This window comes from Netta rufina, assembly GCF_964035555.1.
Source record: "Netta rufina genome assembly, chromosome: Z".
Taxonomy (NCBI): Eukaryota; Metazoa; Chordata; class Aves; order Anseriformes; family Anatidae; genus Netta; species Netta rufina.
In genome coordinates this window covers 22,071,869-22,091,153 of record NC_140126.1, presented here as the reverse complement: position 1 = coordinate 22,091,153, position 19,285 = coordinate 22,071,869, and the positions used below count along the sequence as shown (strand labels likewise).

General features: G+C 37.7%; 2 protein-coding genes across 2 annotated transcripts in view; one reads left to right on the top strand and one right to left on the bottom strand.

Annotated features, from left to right (window-relative positions):
• Positions 1–19,285, top strand: part of IQGAP2 (IQ motif containing GTPase activating protein 2) — a gene marked incomplete at its 5' end in the record, with an annotated part of 125,975 nt that overhangs the window by 74,585 nt on the left and 32,105 nt on the right. Inside the window, 6 exons of the mRNA XM_084304577.1 lie at positions 2,608–2,786; positions 3,409–3,496; positions 7,168–7,331; positions 7,865–8,025; positions 11,075–11,199; positions 13,046–13,209. Coding sequence (XP_084160703.1) covers positions 2,608–2,786; positions 3,409–3,496; positions 7,168–7,331; positions 7,865–8,025; positions 11,075–11,199; positions 13,046–13,209 — 881 coding nt within the window. The remainder of the gene's footprint in view (positions 1–2,607; positions 2,787–3,408; positions 3,497–7,167; positions 7,332–7,864; positions 8,026–11,074; positions 11,200–13,045; positions 13,210–19,285) is intronic.
• Positions 15,120–19,085, bottom strand: F2RL2 (coagulation factor II thrombin receptor like 2). The gene is made up of 2 exons (XM_084304578.1): positions 18,916–19,085; positions 15,120–17,286 (listed from the first exon to the last, which is right to left on the bottom strand). The coding sequence occupies exons 1-2, from the start codon at positions 18,971–18,973 to the stop codon at positions 16,205–16,207; spliced, it is 1,140 nt and encodes a 379-aa protein (XP_084160704.1). The 5' UTR covers positions 18,974–19,085; the 3' UTR covers positions 15,120–16,204.

Below are 19,285 nucleotides of genomic sequence, written 5' to 3'. Positions count from 1 at the left end.
CAGTGTGCAAAGAGCAAAACTTAGTGCCCTCAAAACAAGTTATTGTAAAACTTGTTCATACATTCAGACCATTCTTGCTAGTCCAATTGTTTTTTTATTGTTTCCCTTAGTAGTTTCCAAGGTTTGCAACGTCCACCAACACAAGCTCACAGCTCTAACCTTGACACTGTCTGTTGTCTACATGTTGCCAGCTCCACTTATGTCAGTGAGGCCTATTACACAACTTTGGAAGAGAATGCATCTTTCCTATGTTTCTGTTATATGTGGATGCAGGGCTGATACGTCTTAGGAAATGCAGTCTTTACTTAGCCCCTTGAAACTTCTGTGGGTGCTTAGCCCCTTGAAACTTCTGTGGGTGTTAACACTGAAAAGCAAAAGATCTAGTGTCTCTGCTTGCATTTCCTCCATGCCAGCTGCTGTTTCTCCTCTGCTGCTGTGCTGAAATGAACTAGTGAAAATTGTTTCAGAACAACTTTCTAGCATGAGCATAATGCTAGGCTGTGGAAAATCCAGCAACAGCTAGTCAAGCTTTTGCTGTAACTCTGAGAACGTGTAGCTTCACTTTATTCTTCATTTGCCTGTGTTCAGTTTCCAGTGGTCTGCTCTTCTGTTCCACTTTCCTGAATTTCTTGCACCTTCGTTTTTCTAAAAGCTCAAAAATTTTAGTCATCAACAAATGTCTTTCATTTTTTACAAAACGTAGTTTTTTTAGTATATAAAGAACTACAAGGCTATAAACCCAGATGTACAGACCCTAAATTAAAGTTAATCCCCCAAAAATGATTTTTTTTAGAATAGTAACAAAACTACTCTAAGCCATGTAACAGTTTAGTCTTGACAGAATAAGGAAAGATGACATTGTTTTTTTTTTTTTTCCCCCAATACATTTCATTGGTGATGTGAAAGTAAATCTTAGACAAGCTTCTATGGTGACAATAGGGAGCTGCTGTTGTCCGCCTTCAGGATAGGTTCTTTAAATACTCATCAACAATTACCTTATAGTAATGTTTGAAAAATCTTTCAGATGAATATGCCACTAAAGCAATCACTAGTGTGCTTTTTTTATTATTTTCTGGCATGCTGGTCCAGATAAAATGTAGCTCTAGAGAAAACCCTTCCTCTAGCCTTTTCTCAGGTTCTTCCTCAAGGAACAAATGTGTGCAGGAAACATCTGGGAGGGATGTGTTGGCCCTTACTGTATGCCTAACTCAGCTGCAAGTGATCTTGATTTTTATACAAATATGTAATTATTCTGAGTGGAAAAACAAGACCATTTCCATTCTTGTCTAGAAAAAGAACAAATCTTTGAGTCAAGCATTTTTTGGTAGTTGAAGTTCTGTTGTTTTCTCAAAAAAGGTTTAACATTTAAGCTATATTAATGAGTTGCTCAATGGCTATAGTGAGGCACTTTTTCTCCATATCCTGTGCAGTAATGTTCTGAGAACTATACAGATCCTTTTTTTGTGTGTTCTTCTAGCTGTTTGAAACTTGCTGTACTACTGCTTTCAGGTGACAGAATTAGGGACCGTTATAACAGTGACTCTCTTTACTAACTGCTCATGGTGATCCTCTGTTAGGAAAGGAGAAAGTTTGTCTCAGACAATTTTAGGCATGGTGTTCAGGATTGTGTCCTGCCTAGGGACTCTTAACTATATTTTTTGGGGCACAAGTTTGAACTTTCTTATAGTTGAAAGGTTCTACATAGGAATATTTATTATAAACAATGCTTTTTCATAGATCAAAACAGCAGGGTTATTTAGGTTGGAAAACACCTGTAAGGTCATCAAGTCTGACCATCCACCTAACACTACAAGTCCACTGTTAAACCATGTCCATAACTGTAGCATCCACCCATCTCTTAAATGTCTCTTAATGAAAGTGACAAAAATGCTTTCAATTCCTGCATGTAACTGCCTTCTAAATGAGATAGAACTTGAATAGTAAAGCATAACTCACATTTTGTTTTTGGTCAGTAAAGCAGTAACCCTTAGCTGGGAGAAGGGATAACATGTAGCAGACATGATGTGCTATCAAAGCTGCCTCTGAGATAAGTGTTTTCGTTGCTGCAGCCTAAGTGAAGCATTAGGAGTGGAATGTTTTGAGTGGGAATATGCGAACTGTCTTACACGTATTAAACACTCATTTCAAATAAATCAAGAGACAGTATAAATAATAAATGGATATGAGGAATATGTGATGCAGAAGGTATCCAACCTGGTGTTCTGAAATCCTCCCTGGGGAGGTGGCTGTCAATCCCGGGATTTAAGCTGAAAGAATAGAGCACTTGTATGTGGCAGCTGACTGGAAGGGTAGGATTTAGGCAAGCTGCAGTTAATCTTGTGCTTTTACATACAAACTGTTTTTCTTAGGTTCTTCTACTGCTATTTCTAAACTTAATAGAATTATTTTGTTATCTTGCTACAAAAACTGAGATTTTCTGTTAACTGGTAGTTTGCCATTGTTTAATGAAGTGGAATTTCTGCTCTCTATAGCATGTTATCTGCTTTTAATTTTTTATTTCCTTTACCTCAGGCTTCTTTATTAAAAGCACTTAATTCAAATATTTTATTCGCTTCCTGAAATCTTGGATTGTACTTTTAATTTTAGTGCACGCTGCAGTAATAGCAATTAACGAAGCTATTGAAAAGGGAATAGCTGAACAAACCATTGCAACTCTGAGGAACCCAAATGCAATGTTGCTAAATGTGGATGAGGAACTTGCTCAGGACTATCAAAATGAACTCTTTGAAGCTAAAAGGAGAAAACAATCAAGTGCAAGACTTAAGGTAGTGGTATTTTATTACTTCTCACAGTGTTCCTTCATGTTGCTCTTCATGCTCTCATATTTCATAATTACATTAAATATTACTGAAATTAGGGAAAAAAACAAACAAACAGCTAAATAAGATAAGTAATGGTAATCTAACAAACTGACAGACAATTCTAGAATTTGGTTTGTATGAGTTTGTAGTTCAAGTTTGATCAAGGAATCTTAGGGAGTCACTTAAAGTCTAAAAATAAATAAACAGACAATTTCCTCTATCACTTAACAATTTTTCTGGTTTTTATATTTAAAAAAAAAAAGTTCCAAAGGAAATGATACCTTTTGGGGGCATAAAATATAATCTCTTCCCAATGTCTTCAGTGTGAAATAACTTGCTTTGCTTTTACATGAGACAATGTTTTCTGCTGATGAAAAATACTGCAATGTATTTATATTTGTACTATACAGAAAGCAGAAAATGCTTTAAATCAGTTACCACAAGGGGCAGGTACTTTTGGTTCATGTAATCAACAAATTCCTTTGAGTGCATCCAGCAAATACTTAGCTGATGTAGTTTTTAATGACTCCCACTAATAGCTTTTCTCCCTGCAAAATTTTTTTGACTAACAGCATTTTGTTTTTAGAATGGCACAGTCTCTGAAGAGGAGAGAGATGTCTATGAAGAACTGCTGACACAAGCTGAGATTCAAGGCAATATCAATAAGATCAACAGTAAGCCATTCAGGATCCTTACAGAAGTGTGCATGTAACACGTGGTCTTTCAGATTGCAGCTGAACATGGCTTAAATCCACAGGAACAAACAAAATATTTCTGTGGATACTCATAAAACATACAGAAATAGCTAATGTCTGTCTACAACAGGTTTTTCTTGCTTTTCCTACCCTACTAATCTTCTGGGGGCTAATGTCTGTTTGTTTGTGGGTTTTGCTGTAAAGATTCTGCAGTTCAGAATCCAATCTTTTTTGTCTGCTTTTTTTCCTCATGTTTGAGTTCCTTCTGTTTGCAGCATACTGTAAATTTTGACCCCCTATTCTATATACACCTGAAATTTGTTCATAAGCTTCCACCCATTAGTTAGCTTTAGATAAACTGCTCCCACATGGGCTCATATAGAATCAAACTGCTTACAGGATCTTGAAATAATCTTCTCTTGGATAATGACTGACACTCTATTTGGCTTTCACAAAAAGTGAGATGCTGACAGACTTGATTTTTATTTTTTTTTTTTTTTCAAAAACATATGTGCTGTTTATAAGCATTGTTTTCATTTCAGTTCACATAGCTTTAGTCCAAGTGAATGAGGCTATTGACTGGCAAGATGAAGTGGCACTGACGGCAGGTTTGAACCGTCCTGCTCTGAGCCTACTTGAAGTTCTGCCACAAAATTCCTCATGGTACCTATTGCAATTGTGTGATTCTAAAGCACAGAAAATGCAGGTAATTGAATGGAATGGGTACTATGCATCAGTTTGATTTCTTTTTTTTTCTAGCTGACTTAATCCAGAGAGAAATTACCCTACTCTAACTTCAGTATCACTTAAGAAATAACTCTATCAAGATTTTAGAATAACTAATGTACTAATCAATACCAAAGTAGTTGCATTTGCTCTGAAGAGCATGACTCACTTTTAAGTAATTACTAAGATATCAGAATAAAATTCGAGATATGTCATTCAACCCATAGTAATGCTTGTTTTGAAAATGAGTAAAACTCATTTGTAACTTGAGTACAACAAAAGATAATATTGAACCATTAATGGCTATGAAAGAACTTCAGTGGTGTTGAGTTTCAGGGAGAAAATCCCACATTCTGAGTAAGATAAAAATCACAGGGAAAGATTAATGCTTTGTTTACTGTGACATTGTATTTGATGCCCAGGCAAGACTGCAATCAAATTCTAGTGTCCCATCAAGGGTTTTTATCCCTTATGTCGCATCAAACTTGCAAGCATAATCAAATCTTTTTTTTTCTGATGATAGATAGCAGGGGGTCCAATTATGCTCGACAAAAGTGAAATACAGAAAGAAGTTAGTGTTGCCAATGCGGAAGCTGAGGCTCACAAGCTTAGTGAGTAATTGTTTTAATACTAATTTTTTTAGCATCACTGTTTAATTATGTTAAGATGGTTAATCGAATCCCCAATTCCTTGCATACAGACTAGGTTTCTCACACTGAAGCCATGTGCATTGCATTTTATTTTGTAACTGTCCATCTCAGTGTCACAATTGCCAAGTCACTGATCTGTGTTACAGTGGATGTATTCTTTTTACCCGAGGCAGCTAACACCTATGAATGACTTAAGCTACTGATAAATGCATTGTCACAAACTGAACAGACTGCATAGCTTCATGACTTGCACAGTAGGAGAGATGAACATCATTGTAGCATTAAATTAGAACAAGCAAAAGGAATAACATCTTGCAGTCACATTCCAGAGGAAAATTATTCTTATTTTTAGATGCATATATCTAAATTTAATTTGTAGTTTCAAAAAATATAGTTAAAGGGGATCTAAATTTGCAGCGCATGCATTGCTTCTTTTGACTGGAAACTTCTCTGTTAAGAAGTTCAGCTATGTTAAGCTGCTGTCATTTCATGCTATATCTGAGCATGGCTTAGTGGCTGTTTTCTCTATTTCCAATGCTTTGAATCCAGGCTGACTGCTTTTGTAATGTGACTTAAAGTTGGTACCGTGAGGTCAACCTAAGCCAGAAGCAAAGTTACTAGCTCAAATGTTATCCTATTTTAGATTGGTTAGGCATGGTGAGCAGTAAGTTCATCTAAAAGAGGTGCTCCTTGGTAAACAAAATAATGAAAATTGTGATCTATGAAAAGCAGTAATGGTACTTTGGAGAGCAATTTATTTCTTATGTCTGGTTTAAAAAGGAAAAATAGCATTTGTTATTGGAATGTGAACTTGTTAGTGTGTCTTTTGTAAGTTGCATGCTTGGTTCCTAAATTAGGAATCAATTGTTTAGCTGCTGACTACAGAGCTAGTTTAGTTTATTTGTGGACTCAGTCTTTCCTTTGCTCTTTTCTCTGAAAAGCATGCATGCAGTAGCTTTGAGAGCCTTTGCTGTTTCTAACCACAGGAGTAGCCAAAAGGGAGCCTTCAAGAACTACATGGCCCCATGTGACCATGCTTCAGAGCAATTGAAATGAGAAGCAAAGAGCTTGTTTAGGTGGGCCTGATTACTTTAAAAGGTTTTTGAAGTCTTAATCTTTTATAATAAGACCCAAGTGGTGTTGCATACATGAAATGAGAATGGTGTCAGCTGTACAAGCAGTCCTGTACAGACTTGAGCAGTCAATGGTGACTAGAAGCATTCACTGGAAAAGAGGAAAGTCATAAGATAAGCTGGAAGAAAGGGGGTTATTTTGCTGATGGAAACGACATTTACATAATTGTGATTCCTTACTCTGCCATACACACGCTAACCTTTAAGGTTGTTTCCTGTTTATGCAAGACTGAGGCTGTACCTTGTGCAACATATTCCTGGGTGCGTCCCAGCCTGGGTTTCTTGAGAATTGGCTCCTCCGGGAGTGCAATTACGGTCACTGACTAAGAGAGGAAGTGTTGCCAAGGTTGCTGTGGCTCAGGTAGGAGTGTTTTTCAGTGTTTTTCTGCTGGCCTTCAAATCTCTGAAGTGTGTTCAGCAAAACAGAAATCTGGTACTGAGAAGGGTTGCATTAGTACTACTCTATGGTGGTCTGTTTGACAGACAGCAGTACTTATGAGAACTGATCTTCCAGACTTAAATGGACAACTGATAGCACACAAACTTTTAGAAGCTGTACCCTACGTTCCACCTCTCCTACCCTCCCACTCACGTTATCCACTGAAAATTCCACTTCTGAACTTACTCATCAATTTCTACCAGGCATCCTAAAAGAGATGATAAAAAAATGTCATTGGTTGGCAGGACAGGTTTGCTTTAGCTGGCTGAGTTAGGTCTTGCTGAAAGGAGGAGGTGAGGGAAGAAATACAACAGAAGAAAATGAGCATTTGTGTTGAGGTGGGACTGGAGTGCTTGAGCTGACATACTGAGAGGAACATGCTGCAAGCAAACACAAGAGGAGAGATATTAGGTCCCTCTCCATGTGCTAGAATGAGTCACATCCTTGCTTTGGAATCCAGTTATAATAGTTTGTCCCTAATATCTGCAAGTCCAGAAACTATTTATAGTCCTCTGGTCAATTATTTGCTGCAATTTTTTGAACATACATGTTTTGCAACATTCAGCAGTTTGTCTTATAAAACCTGACTTTTTCCTCCAATGACAGCAAATAATACTCTCTGGATAATCTGTCATCTACGTGGCACAGAAAACAAATGGCTTGTGAAAATTAATAGGCTTTTCTTTCCCTGCTGTTCTCTAGAACTTATAGCAGTTGACAATATCAATACTGCAATTCGTAACTGTGATCCTAGTAAAACACTGGTTGCACTGATGAAACCGGAGGCGCAGCTGCCTGTTGTTCACTCATTTGCTGCTGTTGTCTATCAGACTGAGCTGTTCAACCTCCAACAACAGAACGCTGTGGTAAGAGTGAAATGCTTACAACCTGCTCTCTGATGTTATGTAGCCGTGCCATGAAACAGCACAAACATAGCATGTTGTCTTGTAAAATTGGACTTAATTCTCTCACCATGGTGTTATGTATTGCATGATTGTTTTCAATCAAAGTGGCAATATTGAATTACAGAAGTCATTTCTTGATACACTTTGCTCTGGCTGAGCTCTTGTGTTGCAACAGATTGACTTTTTTAATTGTTGCATGCTCTGACTGAGGACTAACCCTTCATATATTGCTTAGGAAAAGTAATTCCCTGCTATGAGGGTGTGATCAGAAAGAGATGGGACTGGGGCAAAAGGCCAAAGGGAATTGTAGCAAACAGAGTAAGCTCTACTACCAGCGCTGTGTTAATGCGACATATCTGTGACCAGGAAATTTGTCTTAGCACTTCAGTCTTTCTAAATCAATTCCATCTCATTGATGGCATCTGGACTGTGTAACTCAAATTCGTTACACTGCTTATTTAGCTTCCTGACTGAGGTACATTATTGTCCTACAGAATTATCTGGCACATGATGAACTGTCTATTGCAGTAGAAATGTTGTCAGCAGTTGTGTTGCTAAACCAAGCCTTGGAAAATAAGGACATCCTAATGATAAAGAATCACCTCAGAAACCCATGCATTGGCTTCAATAATCTGGAAGAGGAAAACTTGCAACGGTAAAAGTTCATTTTTTGTTGTCTGGATGAGACTTGGCAACTTCTGCAGAAGGATAAGTAGGCATTTCACTGGGGAAGGGGAGTGTGGGTTTTCCTGTGCTGTGGTTATGAAGATGAAAGGGCTGTAAAATACTGTTATATGTTACTAGGGGAAAACATAAATACCAAAATAATTGTGTATTTGTAACTATAAGCAGTCTCACAACCTCAAATATTTGAGAGCAAAAGGATATGCAAGGTGGAGTGGAGACATTGTCAGAAAGCAGATGTTAAGATCTGACAAAAAAAACTTTGAGGACACTAAAACATAAGCCAATAGTAGTTGGAGACTGTCAATCAGTAACCTCTTCGCAATACTGACGGAGGATCTTTGGAATGAGATAATGTGTTGAGTGTCTTAAGGTCAAGTAGGCCCCTTAGACACTGCCTAACCCCCTTTTTCAGCCCAAGATTTGCAAAGGCCTGAAATATAGTGAAGTCTTGCTTGCTAAAAAGCTGAGTACAATGCTGTGGCACGCGTGCATGTTCAAAGTTAAGTTATAGCCTTCACTGAGCTGCTAGCTGCTTGCACTGCCACATGTCTGACTTGTCACAGCCATGAGCTGCTGCTGTGCTCTTCAGCTTATCTGCAAAATTAAAAAAAAAAAAAAAAAAAAAAAAAAAAAAAGGCAAATATACAACTTGTGTGAGACCAGAGGCCCCAGCCTGTGGGGAAGAGGGCAGGTTCTCACCACTTGGTCATGGGTAGTGAAAATCTGAGTGCTGCTGGAAGGTATCACTAGACAGAAAGGACAGCAGTGACCTGGTCACTGAAGGTCTTCACCAGGCTGTGAGACAACATGAATCTGAGCCCTTACTAGGTTAGGTTCCTTGAAGCTGGAGAGAAAGCAGTCAAGACAGGAGAGACAGGGAGAAAAAAAAAAAAAAAAAAAAAAGTAACTTGTGTGTGAGTTGAGAGAAGCTTCCTCTCTGTCAAGAGGCAGGAAGAATCTGTTCCAACCTGAAAGGGGGGCAGAGTGCTGTGGGGTTGAACAAAATCAGTGTGCCACTTGGCCTTGTTGATGTCATGGTGCTTGGGGGAATGAGAAGCAATGTTAACCATAAAAATACACAGATGACCGCAAAGTATCCAAATGCAGTGTTTGACTGATGACATTGTGGCCTGATAGGACTGCCAGCCAATACAAATGAAACGGAAGGATTAGTTGGAGTAGGGAATAAAATAAAACTTTATTATGCTAATATGCAAATATGGGCTGCCAACCCCAGGCTGAGTGTAGCAGGAAGCTTCAATTTCACAATACCCAAAGGGGTACAGTAGAAATAGAGAAAGTTCTGTGAGGGAAATGGTATTCAATGGCTTTGTACTAGAAGGCATGTATTTGTTAGGGATGCCTTTCCTAGAAGACAGAAATTCAGTGGAAATACGACAAAGTTCTGCAACATTGTATGTGTTGTGTGGAATGTTATTAATGAGTTGCTAGCTTCTCATAACTTAATTATCTCCTTAGGAAAACTGGAGTGAGAAAAGATTGGGTACTATGAAATATAAAGTTTAAAATTTACACAACGAACTACCATCTTATAAAAGATTTAAATAGTGGGACTCATTACTAAATAGTGCATAAGATTTGAAAATGAACTGATAAATCAATGGATCACAGAATCATTTGCAGCTATTAACCACTGATATGCAACCTGCAGCTTGGGGAAGCCCATAATATAGTCTGATAAATGTAGAGAGGACAAATCAGAACAGGAAATAATTCTCTACTGTACTGGTTTGGCAGCAATTAATTTCAAGCCACAGCTGGAAATAGAAGACAGGTATTTGGTCTGACTTACTGGGCCAGTTCAATATTTGATTCCAGAATTTCAAAATACTTAACTTTCTTCTATAGGTGTTTACACTACTGTGAAGGTTTCCAGGTCAACTAGGTCTGTGATCGTTCTAAAAACAACAGGCACAGGCTACAGAGCTTGTGCTTGGAGGACCATGACGTGTGGGGCTCATGTCCTTTCTCTTCCTATGGCCCACCATCCTCTATGTGCAGGATGCATGGTTATCTTCTAAGCAAATGGGGTTGCTACCTGATGCTAGGACTGACTCTCTGATCTTTGATGTACTATAGCAAGAAGCAGATCACAGTTTCTTACAAATTCATCTCCAGTGTCATGTACTAAAGAATATGCCCAGCTCTGTTGCCACTTTCCCCAGCACTGTGTTGGGAAGTGGGGATGTGCAATGCCTGTGGTATAGCTGCTGTTGACACTTCTTAGGAGCGAAATTCGGGATGAAGAACACTTCATCTGAAGCCTAGTGGATTTCTACCAGACAGGAAATAAATTAGTTCAGGACAGACAGTAAAATAACAAGGCAGTGTTTTTCTCCTCTTTTCTGTCAGTGAAGAGTTGGGAAAAAAAAAGAAAAAGAAAAAGAAAAACAAACAAACAAACAAAAAAAAAAAAAACGAACAAACCAAACCAAAAAAAAAAAAAAAAAAAAAAAACAAGAATCCTGGGGATATCACCTGTGAGCAGAAGAATATGAAATATCTATTTGAAGAGCTGTAATGCTCTGCTTTGTAGGAGAACCTCCCTTGGCTACCAGATTACATGGTATATTTTTCCTTCTGAGTTTACTGGTAAAGTTTAAATTTTCCAGGAGTTAGGGAGTCAAATACTGTTGATAAAGACATAGAATACTAGTGCATTACAGCAGTGTCTGAAACTACTGGCATCTCCCTCCTGAAGTAGTATTTGTGAAACAGACAACAGCTTCCTGAAATCATCATTACCATTCCACTCTGCCCAGAAAAATATTTTGGATTAGCACATAGGGCCAGCATTTCACCTCCTGTAATGCATGTGTAGGACAAAAAGGCGGCTTGCATGTCTATATAATTTCTGGTGAGAGATGAGTTTGTCTGAAATTCATTAATTGGAAAAAAATATAGTCATTAAATGATGGATGATGCATCTGACTAATTCTTAATGGAAATTTACCTTGTATATGAAATACACTTATGTATTTTATATCTTCTTATAGTTATGCTGATACACTATTGTCTATTAAGTCAGAGGCTTCATCTCAAGGCCAAGATTATTTAAGCTGGAATGATATCCAGAACTGCATTGACATGGTTAATATACAAATTCAAGAAGAAAATGACAGTAAGTAATTCTTCCTCTACATCACTGGCAGAGATGGTAGTCTATTCCTTGGGACACAAAAATTCAGTGCTGAATGGCCTTGTACAGACTCTGATCAAGAGAGAAGACATATAATTTTGAATGACTGTTGGTCTTTAAATCTGTTTGAAGTATTTCTGGTTATACTATGGATGGCTGAAAGACATCCTAGGATGCCTGCCTTTGGCAGCATTATAAATGCTGTGGTTCAGAACACTTGCAATTTAGTATTTGCACTGGATGTTGGCACTTAAAAGATTTTGCAGAAATTGTAAACTATTGTGTTATTGAAGAATAGGGTCAGAAAAGGAAAGCAGCATCCTGTGTAGAACTGTTATAGTTAAATGATCTCTAAGCCCTTGTTTTTCACCAGAGAATTGGTAGGAATTTATGCAGTGCAACTATCTGTCATGATCTCAATTCAAATAATTAGATTTATCTAAAAGAATGGTTTCTTGTGCTCGCTCTTTCAAATATAAATGGTTTTGGGGAATATTTCTTTCAGTTGAATGTGACTGTATGGCCCTATAAGGGTGATGTTAAATGTGGTACCTGGTCATTTGGTGTTCAAAACTGCTAAAGGACTGAGACTCTCCACTGGATATAGAAGCATGATATTTCTAGTAAAAATTGAGGCTGTTAAGTGCACTTGCATAGTGCATTGTGTGCACTCTTGTAGCATGGGCCCAGCAGGGTGGGATGTGAGCAGTTGCAGGTTGTCCTGCATTAACAGTCAGTCTTTACTGGTGAGATAGCTTAGCTGCACTTGGTTTCAGTGACACTGGTCTCTGCCTAGAAATGGTTTCTGGGGCAGAGAGGGTAGGAAGAAGGCTGTCATCACTTTCCGTAAGTAAATCTGCATGCCTGACAGTTCCTGCTTTGGTGACACCCAGAAAAATTGTCTGTTCTGGAAATGTTAGGTGTGGAATGGATCCATGGAATGGATCCATGACCCACCAGCTGTGGAGGGCATGGGAGAGATGTGGTGGCAGATGTGGTGGCAGCCACTAGTGAAGATGTCATATCTCACAGGTGATGGGGAGCCCTCAACCAGTGCCTTTCTGGAGTAGAATGGCTTTAGGGAGACAGCACCCCCAAGCAGTGTATTTCCAGGCTGTTTGGGAGTAGGAATAAACTGTGACGTTAAATGTTGAAACCAGTCTTGACAACTGAAGGAAATGAATCACAGGTTTTATTAAATGTGGCTGAAGTTTGGAGTGCCACAGGTCTATGGGGGAAAAAAAAATAAATATCTTGAGATCAGTGTTATCTGTTTGGCTAATTAAGGTGAAATTTAAAGAAATTAGGGTATGGTCCAGCATAATGTTGTAGTTTGTAGATCAGTATGTATGTATTTGTTGTTGTAGTTTGCAGATCAGTATGTATGTATTTGTTGAAACAGGGGTTCCAACTAATCTGGTCCAAAATCACATGATTTTTGAGTGTCTTTCAGCATTGTCAGCAAATATTTTGGTGCACACATAGATGTGGTGTCCAGCATTTCTTTAAGCTTCATGTAGGTCTTCCTTCCCTGCATGTAAAGGAAGTCAATTTTCCCTTTTTTTTGGTAAGGATTGATTTGGCTTTAATGGAAAGGTAGATTCAGAGAAATGAGTACGTGTGGCGGAAAGGAAACCTGTACAACTTAATAGCCTCATTTGAGTATCTGAGCAAAAAATAATAATTTTAAATCACTTGCTGTTGCTGCCTCTGCTTCTTGTTACTTGATTTTTCTTTGCTTTGTGTTACTGCTTCGTTTGTATGTGAAATGTGACAAGATATATCTTTCTTTGACAACTGCATTTGTAATAACCTTTTTATTTCATAGGAATTATTGCAATTGGCCACATTAATGAAGCAATTGACCAAGGAGATCCTGAGAAAACCCTAGAAACCCTACTTATGCCCACAGCCAAGCTGCAAGATGTGAGACCAGAAAATGCAAAGCATTATCAAGATGTTTTGTACCACGCCAAAGCACAGAAATGCAAGGTTAGAGCTTGGACTGTTGCATCTGTCAGAACTGAAATGTTGATTCTTTTTCCTTCATGTCCTGTTCCTCCAATGTTTTGATTAGTTGTGCTAACAGGGTGGTAAATAAGCCAGAGACAACAATCTGTCACTGAATAATTTTTGAATACAACTTTTTCTGACTGACGCAAGGGATTAATTTTCAGTCAATACTAAGATGTATTCTGCATCTGTTGTGTTTTTCTGCAAGGATTGAGTTACAAGACTGTCAGGCAGGTAGTTATTGTGCAGGCAGGAATTGTCTTTTTTGCTACTAAGTATTCAGTCGTGCTGAAGAAGTCATTGTTTAACAAACCTCTAAATAGTACTTTGAGGAGCCTTTGTTGCTTAAATCTGGGGGGGGGTTACAATAGAGGAGTCTTGTGCTTATTTCTGTTCTGCCCTTGTCATGCAACAAAATGCTGGCCATCATGTACTTCAGCTTCAACCTATCTCAGCAGGATACTGGTATCTGCTTGCTCAAAAGCAGTGCCCTGGTTAACATCACAGCTCAGGGAAACATAAACACAGATCAGCCTCACAACTTGCAGGATGTGACTGAATGCAAGATTAGCTAAAACTCATGGTACAGCATTTCATTTTTCCTGCTGTTTGAAAAGATGCCTAAAATTCACATATGTTCCTAATGTCAGCTGGAGGAATTTCTTGCTCTTTGGCTTGTAAAAATACCCTCCAGCTATCTTGTCACCTCACCTGTGGTACCTGCTATGAAATTGTGCATTTCTGTAAGCCATAGCTTTTGAACTTGGTGCTGTACATCTGATTTTTTTTACTTAGGTTCCTATGTAAGCTCTGGTTTCACTGAGCACTGGATCCTGAAAAGCCTTCCCCTTGCTGTATGCTGTTCCTATTGTGTGTTTTTAGACTTTGACAACTACTTAAAACATCTTCTCTTTTTTTCCCACCTCATGATTAAAAAAAAAAACCAACAATCTCTATGTTTATGGAGAAAGCAGGACCACTCTGTACGAATTCCCAAGAGAAACATTTGGATATATTAACCTGAGTTACTATTCTAACTACTGACTAATGACATGGATATCACCTTTCTTTAAGAAAAAATATGATTTATACATGTATTGAACTTCCTCTTATAAAAAAAATAATCAAAAAGTCAAAAAGTTTGTGCAATAAGTCTTTTTCAACCCCCTGCTTTTTCTGAGTCCTATTTATAAAGCAGATCTGTCTTTAATTGTATTTAAGATGTTTTAAGAGTGAGCTGTGGCATAAGGAAGTACTTGATTTACAACAATCAGATCTGCATGTGAACTTCCTATATTCCCAAGTGTCTCAGAAAACATATGGGTCTGAACTTCTGGCTTATTCTAATCATCCCATTGTCACATCCCCCCAGTTGTGGTGACCTTGGATAAGTAAAATCTGCACCAAAAACTCCCAGTTCCCATTGTGGCTCTTAATCACAGATCACACCTACTTGTTCTTTGCTTGAAGAATAAAATGAAAATGTGGAATTTTATTCCTGTAACAATACTTGTATTGTGTACCATAGCTTCTAACAGCTCTCACAGTTGCTTCAAGCAAAGTGTGTTCAAGCCCCAGCAAAGAGAGCCTATGTTTAGGAAGTGTTACTTCTATGTGGAATGTTAAACAGATGTACCATACTTTTGCATGCTTCCTGAGTTTTGTTATTTTATTTTGAGTGATAGCTATGCAGGTTTTACAGTTAGGTTAGCAATTTTGATGTCTGCAATTAATGAGTAACACCTGGATTATTTTAAAGTTATCCTGGAGTTACTTTGAGGGAAGGGCATGATTTTAACTAATGTAAATTAGGAGCCAGGAGAAATTGAAGAGGTAGAACCTTACCAGACTGCACATTTCTTGGAGTCAATTTCTATTTTCCCCTGCAAATGGCTTTATTTTTGAGTCAAGTTTCTAACAATACTATTATCAGACAGATGTAAAACTTTTTTTTTCTCATCACTGTCTTACATGGTTCAGTTACAAACATGTACACCAACAACTGAGCTAGTTTGTAGGAACTTATACTCAGTATATGTAGATATTGAGTTTCTGTAAATGTCAAGTTAATTCTTTGCTTTATGAATGTGGACAATTAATCACAATTTCCTTAAGTATTTGTAACACGAAGTATTTCCTGTGAGGATGTGAAAATATACAGAATACTACAATGTAGCTTCCCTGTTTTGCTTACCAAGCAAGAATAAAACTTGCCTGGATTCACACTGATAAGGGTTAGCTTCCAGCTGTCCTTGAGGGTTATAGGAGTACAGGTGCTGACGCAGTGGAAGAACAAGTCTACAGAGCAAAGCTGGTTGAGCAGCCTCAGAGGAGATGCTTCCTTGGAAGTGTGTCAGGTTCCGTGTCTATAGCTGTAGATTCATTGCTCTTCCAGCTGAATGGGATTCCAGCTCCTTATTTTTAACATCCAGTGCAGATTTGCTGTTGGTTGTGTGACAGGGAGCTTCTGCAAAGTTCTATAGCCCCTGAACACCTAGAAAGTGCTTTTACTTGTCCATGTTCCCACCAGACGAAAACCTTCTGTTCACTTCACTGTTCCTGCAGTGAATGTGAGCACAGAGATCGTATGAAGTCTTTGGAAGTCATGAATGGACCTAAAAGTGCTATTCAGATATGGATTCCTCTTCTGTTCAGAGGCTGTGGTGACTGCTATTATAGTTTCTTCTCTATAGCAGCCATAAAAGTGACCTTCCCAGAAGAAAATGGAGATGCTCAGCCACTTCCCTGAATCTTGGTACACCAAACGTTGTAACACACATGATAAAATTAGAGTTGGAGAAGAGTATTTCTGAAGATGCTTCTTTGTGTGGTGTTTGGAAAGATGTAAATTTTACTGAGATCATGGTTTAACATCCTTAGATTTTTTTTTAGGTTTAATTGTTGCATGTGAGGTTTATTGCTACCTGGGTTAGTAAATATACAAAATCATAATTCCAACAATATAGAAACAAGTTTATGCTTCCCTGGATATTTTAACCATTGTTAGGTAAATATTGGATTGGCTTCTGATTTTGGACATCAGAAAATAAAGGAAAGGATCAAGACAACTGTTTAAGCTGCTAAGACATAAAGCAATTAGATAAAAAGAATACAACTCATCTGTGTTATAATAGTAATAGTTGATATGATGGATAATAAGAATAATATTGCTTGGTACAAAGCAAATAGTGAAGATGGTAAGGATCAAAAGACTGACTTTAACATACCAGAACCATTCATGTGTTTTGAGTGTTCGTATGATTGAGACATAGCAGAAAATTATGATTGCAAGAGGTATTAAAAATCCAAAGATAGCTAAAGAAACATAGTAGTAAAACTGGAAGGAAGATACAGTTTCACAAGCATTGTGCACATCATGGCAGGTGTAAATTCCCAGTTGTTTCACATAATAGCTCTGCTGCATTATGCAAAGTGGGAGCATGTACAAGAAAACGATGGTCCACACAGTAACACAGACCATAGTGGCATAAGTACGTTTCGGCAGGCTTTTGTAGGTGAAAGGGTGAACAATGGCCACATAGCGGCTGACGCTGATGCACGTGAGCAGCAGAATAGAGCAGTACATGTTGCCATAAAACACAACAGTTGTGGTTCGGCACATCATTTCTCCAAAAATCCAGTTGTTCCCATTGATGTGATATGCTATTTTGAATGGCAGCATGATGCAGAAGAGCAGATCTGAAATAGCCAAGTTTGTGTAGAGGATGGCAGTGCACACAGACCGGATCCTGAAGATCAGCATCCACAAAATGATGGCATTAGATGGTACACCCAATAAAACAGCACTGAGGTAGACAGTGGGTATCAGCTTGGTGCTCAGAGAACTTGTCAGGTACTCTAACGTTGTGTTGTTTACTTCTGTTAAAGTGGAGTCATTGGACTTTTTTGAAGAGCTTTTGTTTTCTTTGATGTGGATGGTCTTTGTTTCCCCTTCTATAGCATGCGGGGGGATGTAATCGTAGTCTCTTGCTGAAATTCCACGGAAAGTCTTGATAAGAGACACGGTTTTAACTGCAGAGCCATTCAGTGAAGATTCTAAAGCTTAAAGTTAATATTGTTAAAATAGGCAAACTACTGGATTAGGAATACAACTTTCAGGTAAGGAGAAAGGCAAGCCTTTCCTTGTGAAAAGCAATCTCCATTTAGAAAGTTTGGTAGGGTTCTTTGTTGCTTTAAGTTAGCATCTCAAATGTGCCTAAGAATAATCTTTGCTTTATTAGTAATTTCAACCCCGTTCTTTAAAATTTAGTGTAAATTTAATGTTAAATTGACTTTTCTGAATACTAGGTGTTTTCAGTCTTTAGCAAAACATCCCATTTGTGCAATGTTTGTCACCTGTAAAGGTTTTTGTCACGTAGCAGCAATGTTGGTAATTTATGATAAAAGCTGATCAAGTCTTAGTGCAGGCTACCCTTGTCACTTGGTGGATGAAATGCATGACTGCAAAAATGAAAAAAGAACTGCCTTGCTTAACAGGGGCTGAAAATTTCAAATTATGAGAAAAAATCATCTCATATACCAAATTAAGTTGCTATTTTGTATTTTTCATCTTCTGACTAAAGCAAACCAGACTATTCTTTTTCTTATACATGAAAAAAATGCAGTTACTCCTGAAAACTGAATGTAAATCTTTGGGCTGATATTAGATCAAACTTATTGGTATGAGTAAAATTTTTCATGCAGCAAGAATAGTCTCCATCAGTAAATATAACAGATGTGAGTAAAGCCACTGATGCTGGTTACCTTTCCGATGCTTAGTGGCTGAATTTTAAAGACATTAACATTTATAGATGAAGTATGAATGTGTTCAACGCATGGTCTCAAAGTAACTTTTAAAATACCTTTTGCAGAACAAGTGGCAGCTTAATGAATTTTGTCATTCAAAAAATTTCTTGCTTGGTTGTGCTTAATGCCAAAAAACTTCACACAAAGCATCAGGCACACATCTTGAATCTGGAATTCAGAAGTGAACTGAAATTTGGATGAAAACCTGTGAAAACCTTTTACCATTCCAAACTGGAACAGAACATGGAAAACAGCTTTAACCATGATTAATTTTTTGTAACTGGTAGATTTATGGTAGAAAACTTTGAAATTACAATCAGTAGCCTGCATCCATTTCAGTAACTTTTTGGATGGTTATTCCCGGGAAAAAAAAAAATGTTGCTCTTTAAAATGTTTGTATATATTATTGCATAACAAAAAAAAAAAAAAAAAGCAATAACAAAAACTTAGTTTGAAAACAGATCTAATTTTAGTAAGGAAAAGAGATGGGCTTGATCATGTCCTTAAGTTATGTTTGTCAATAATTATCTGAGATTTTCCTTCTAATAACATAGTCTGAATCTGTAATCTTGTTGAACACTTTAAAACAGAAAGAACGTGACTCTACAGGTTTGAGTATTGTATCACTACAGAAACATTAGAAGATGTGTTTTTAGTAAGGGCAGAAAGATCGCTTAAATAATTCCTCATTAGTGACTGAGGAAAGCGAAAGGTAATCCAAGGTGTCACTGAAAGGAAATAGTAAAAGTCTGTCTAAAGTAAGCTTTTCTGTAGTGTAATAATATCATGATGTGTACAGTCCATTTAAGCCAGTAAAGCACCAAAACCTCAAAAGCAAATATCAATTAAAACAGAGTACATGCAGAAAGGAGGACTCACCTGTAGTAAAAAGACTTGAGGTAAGAGAGAGAAGTCCAGTGAAAACCAGTATCTTCATCGTAGTATGCTAAATCCGGATATATATAAATATATATTAAAAAAAAAAAAAGTAATACTGTTTTAGTTCATCTCAAGATGTGTTTTTGATAGGATATTCTTCCTTCTGTAAGGGTCTACAGAGTAATTGATCTGTTGTCCAGAAGCATCCTGTAGGCATGAGATTTATGGTGCGGATCTAGTTTGTTCTTTGTCTACTAGTAAGAGGGTGTGACGTATCCAAATATGCACACATGACTCAGTTTCAGCCTCTGCCCAACACTGAGATTAAATTGCTTTACAGCAGCAATTTAACTCTTAATTTACCACAACC

Excerpts from the sequence above, each read along its gene's own strand:
- F2RL2 (XM_084304578.1), bottom strand. The coding sequence starts at position 18,973 with ATGAAGATACTGGTTTTCACTGGACTTCTCTCTCTTACCTCAAGTCTT. Across the intron at positions 17,287-18,915 it reads CTCAAGTCTTTTTACTACAG|AATCTTCACTGAATGGCTCT; the intron begins GTGAGTCCTCCT and ends TTTAAGCTTTAG.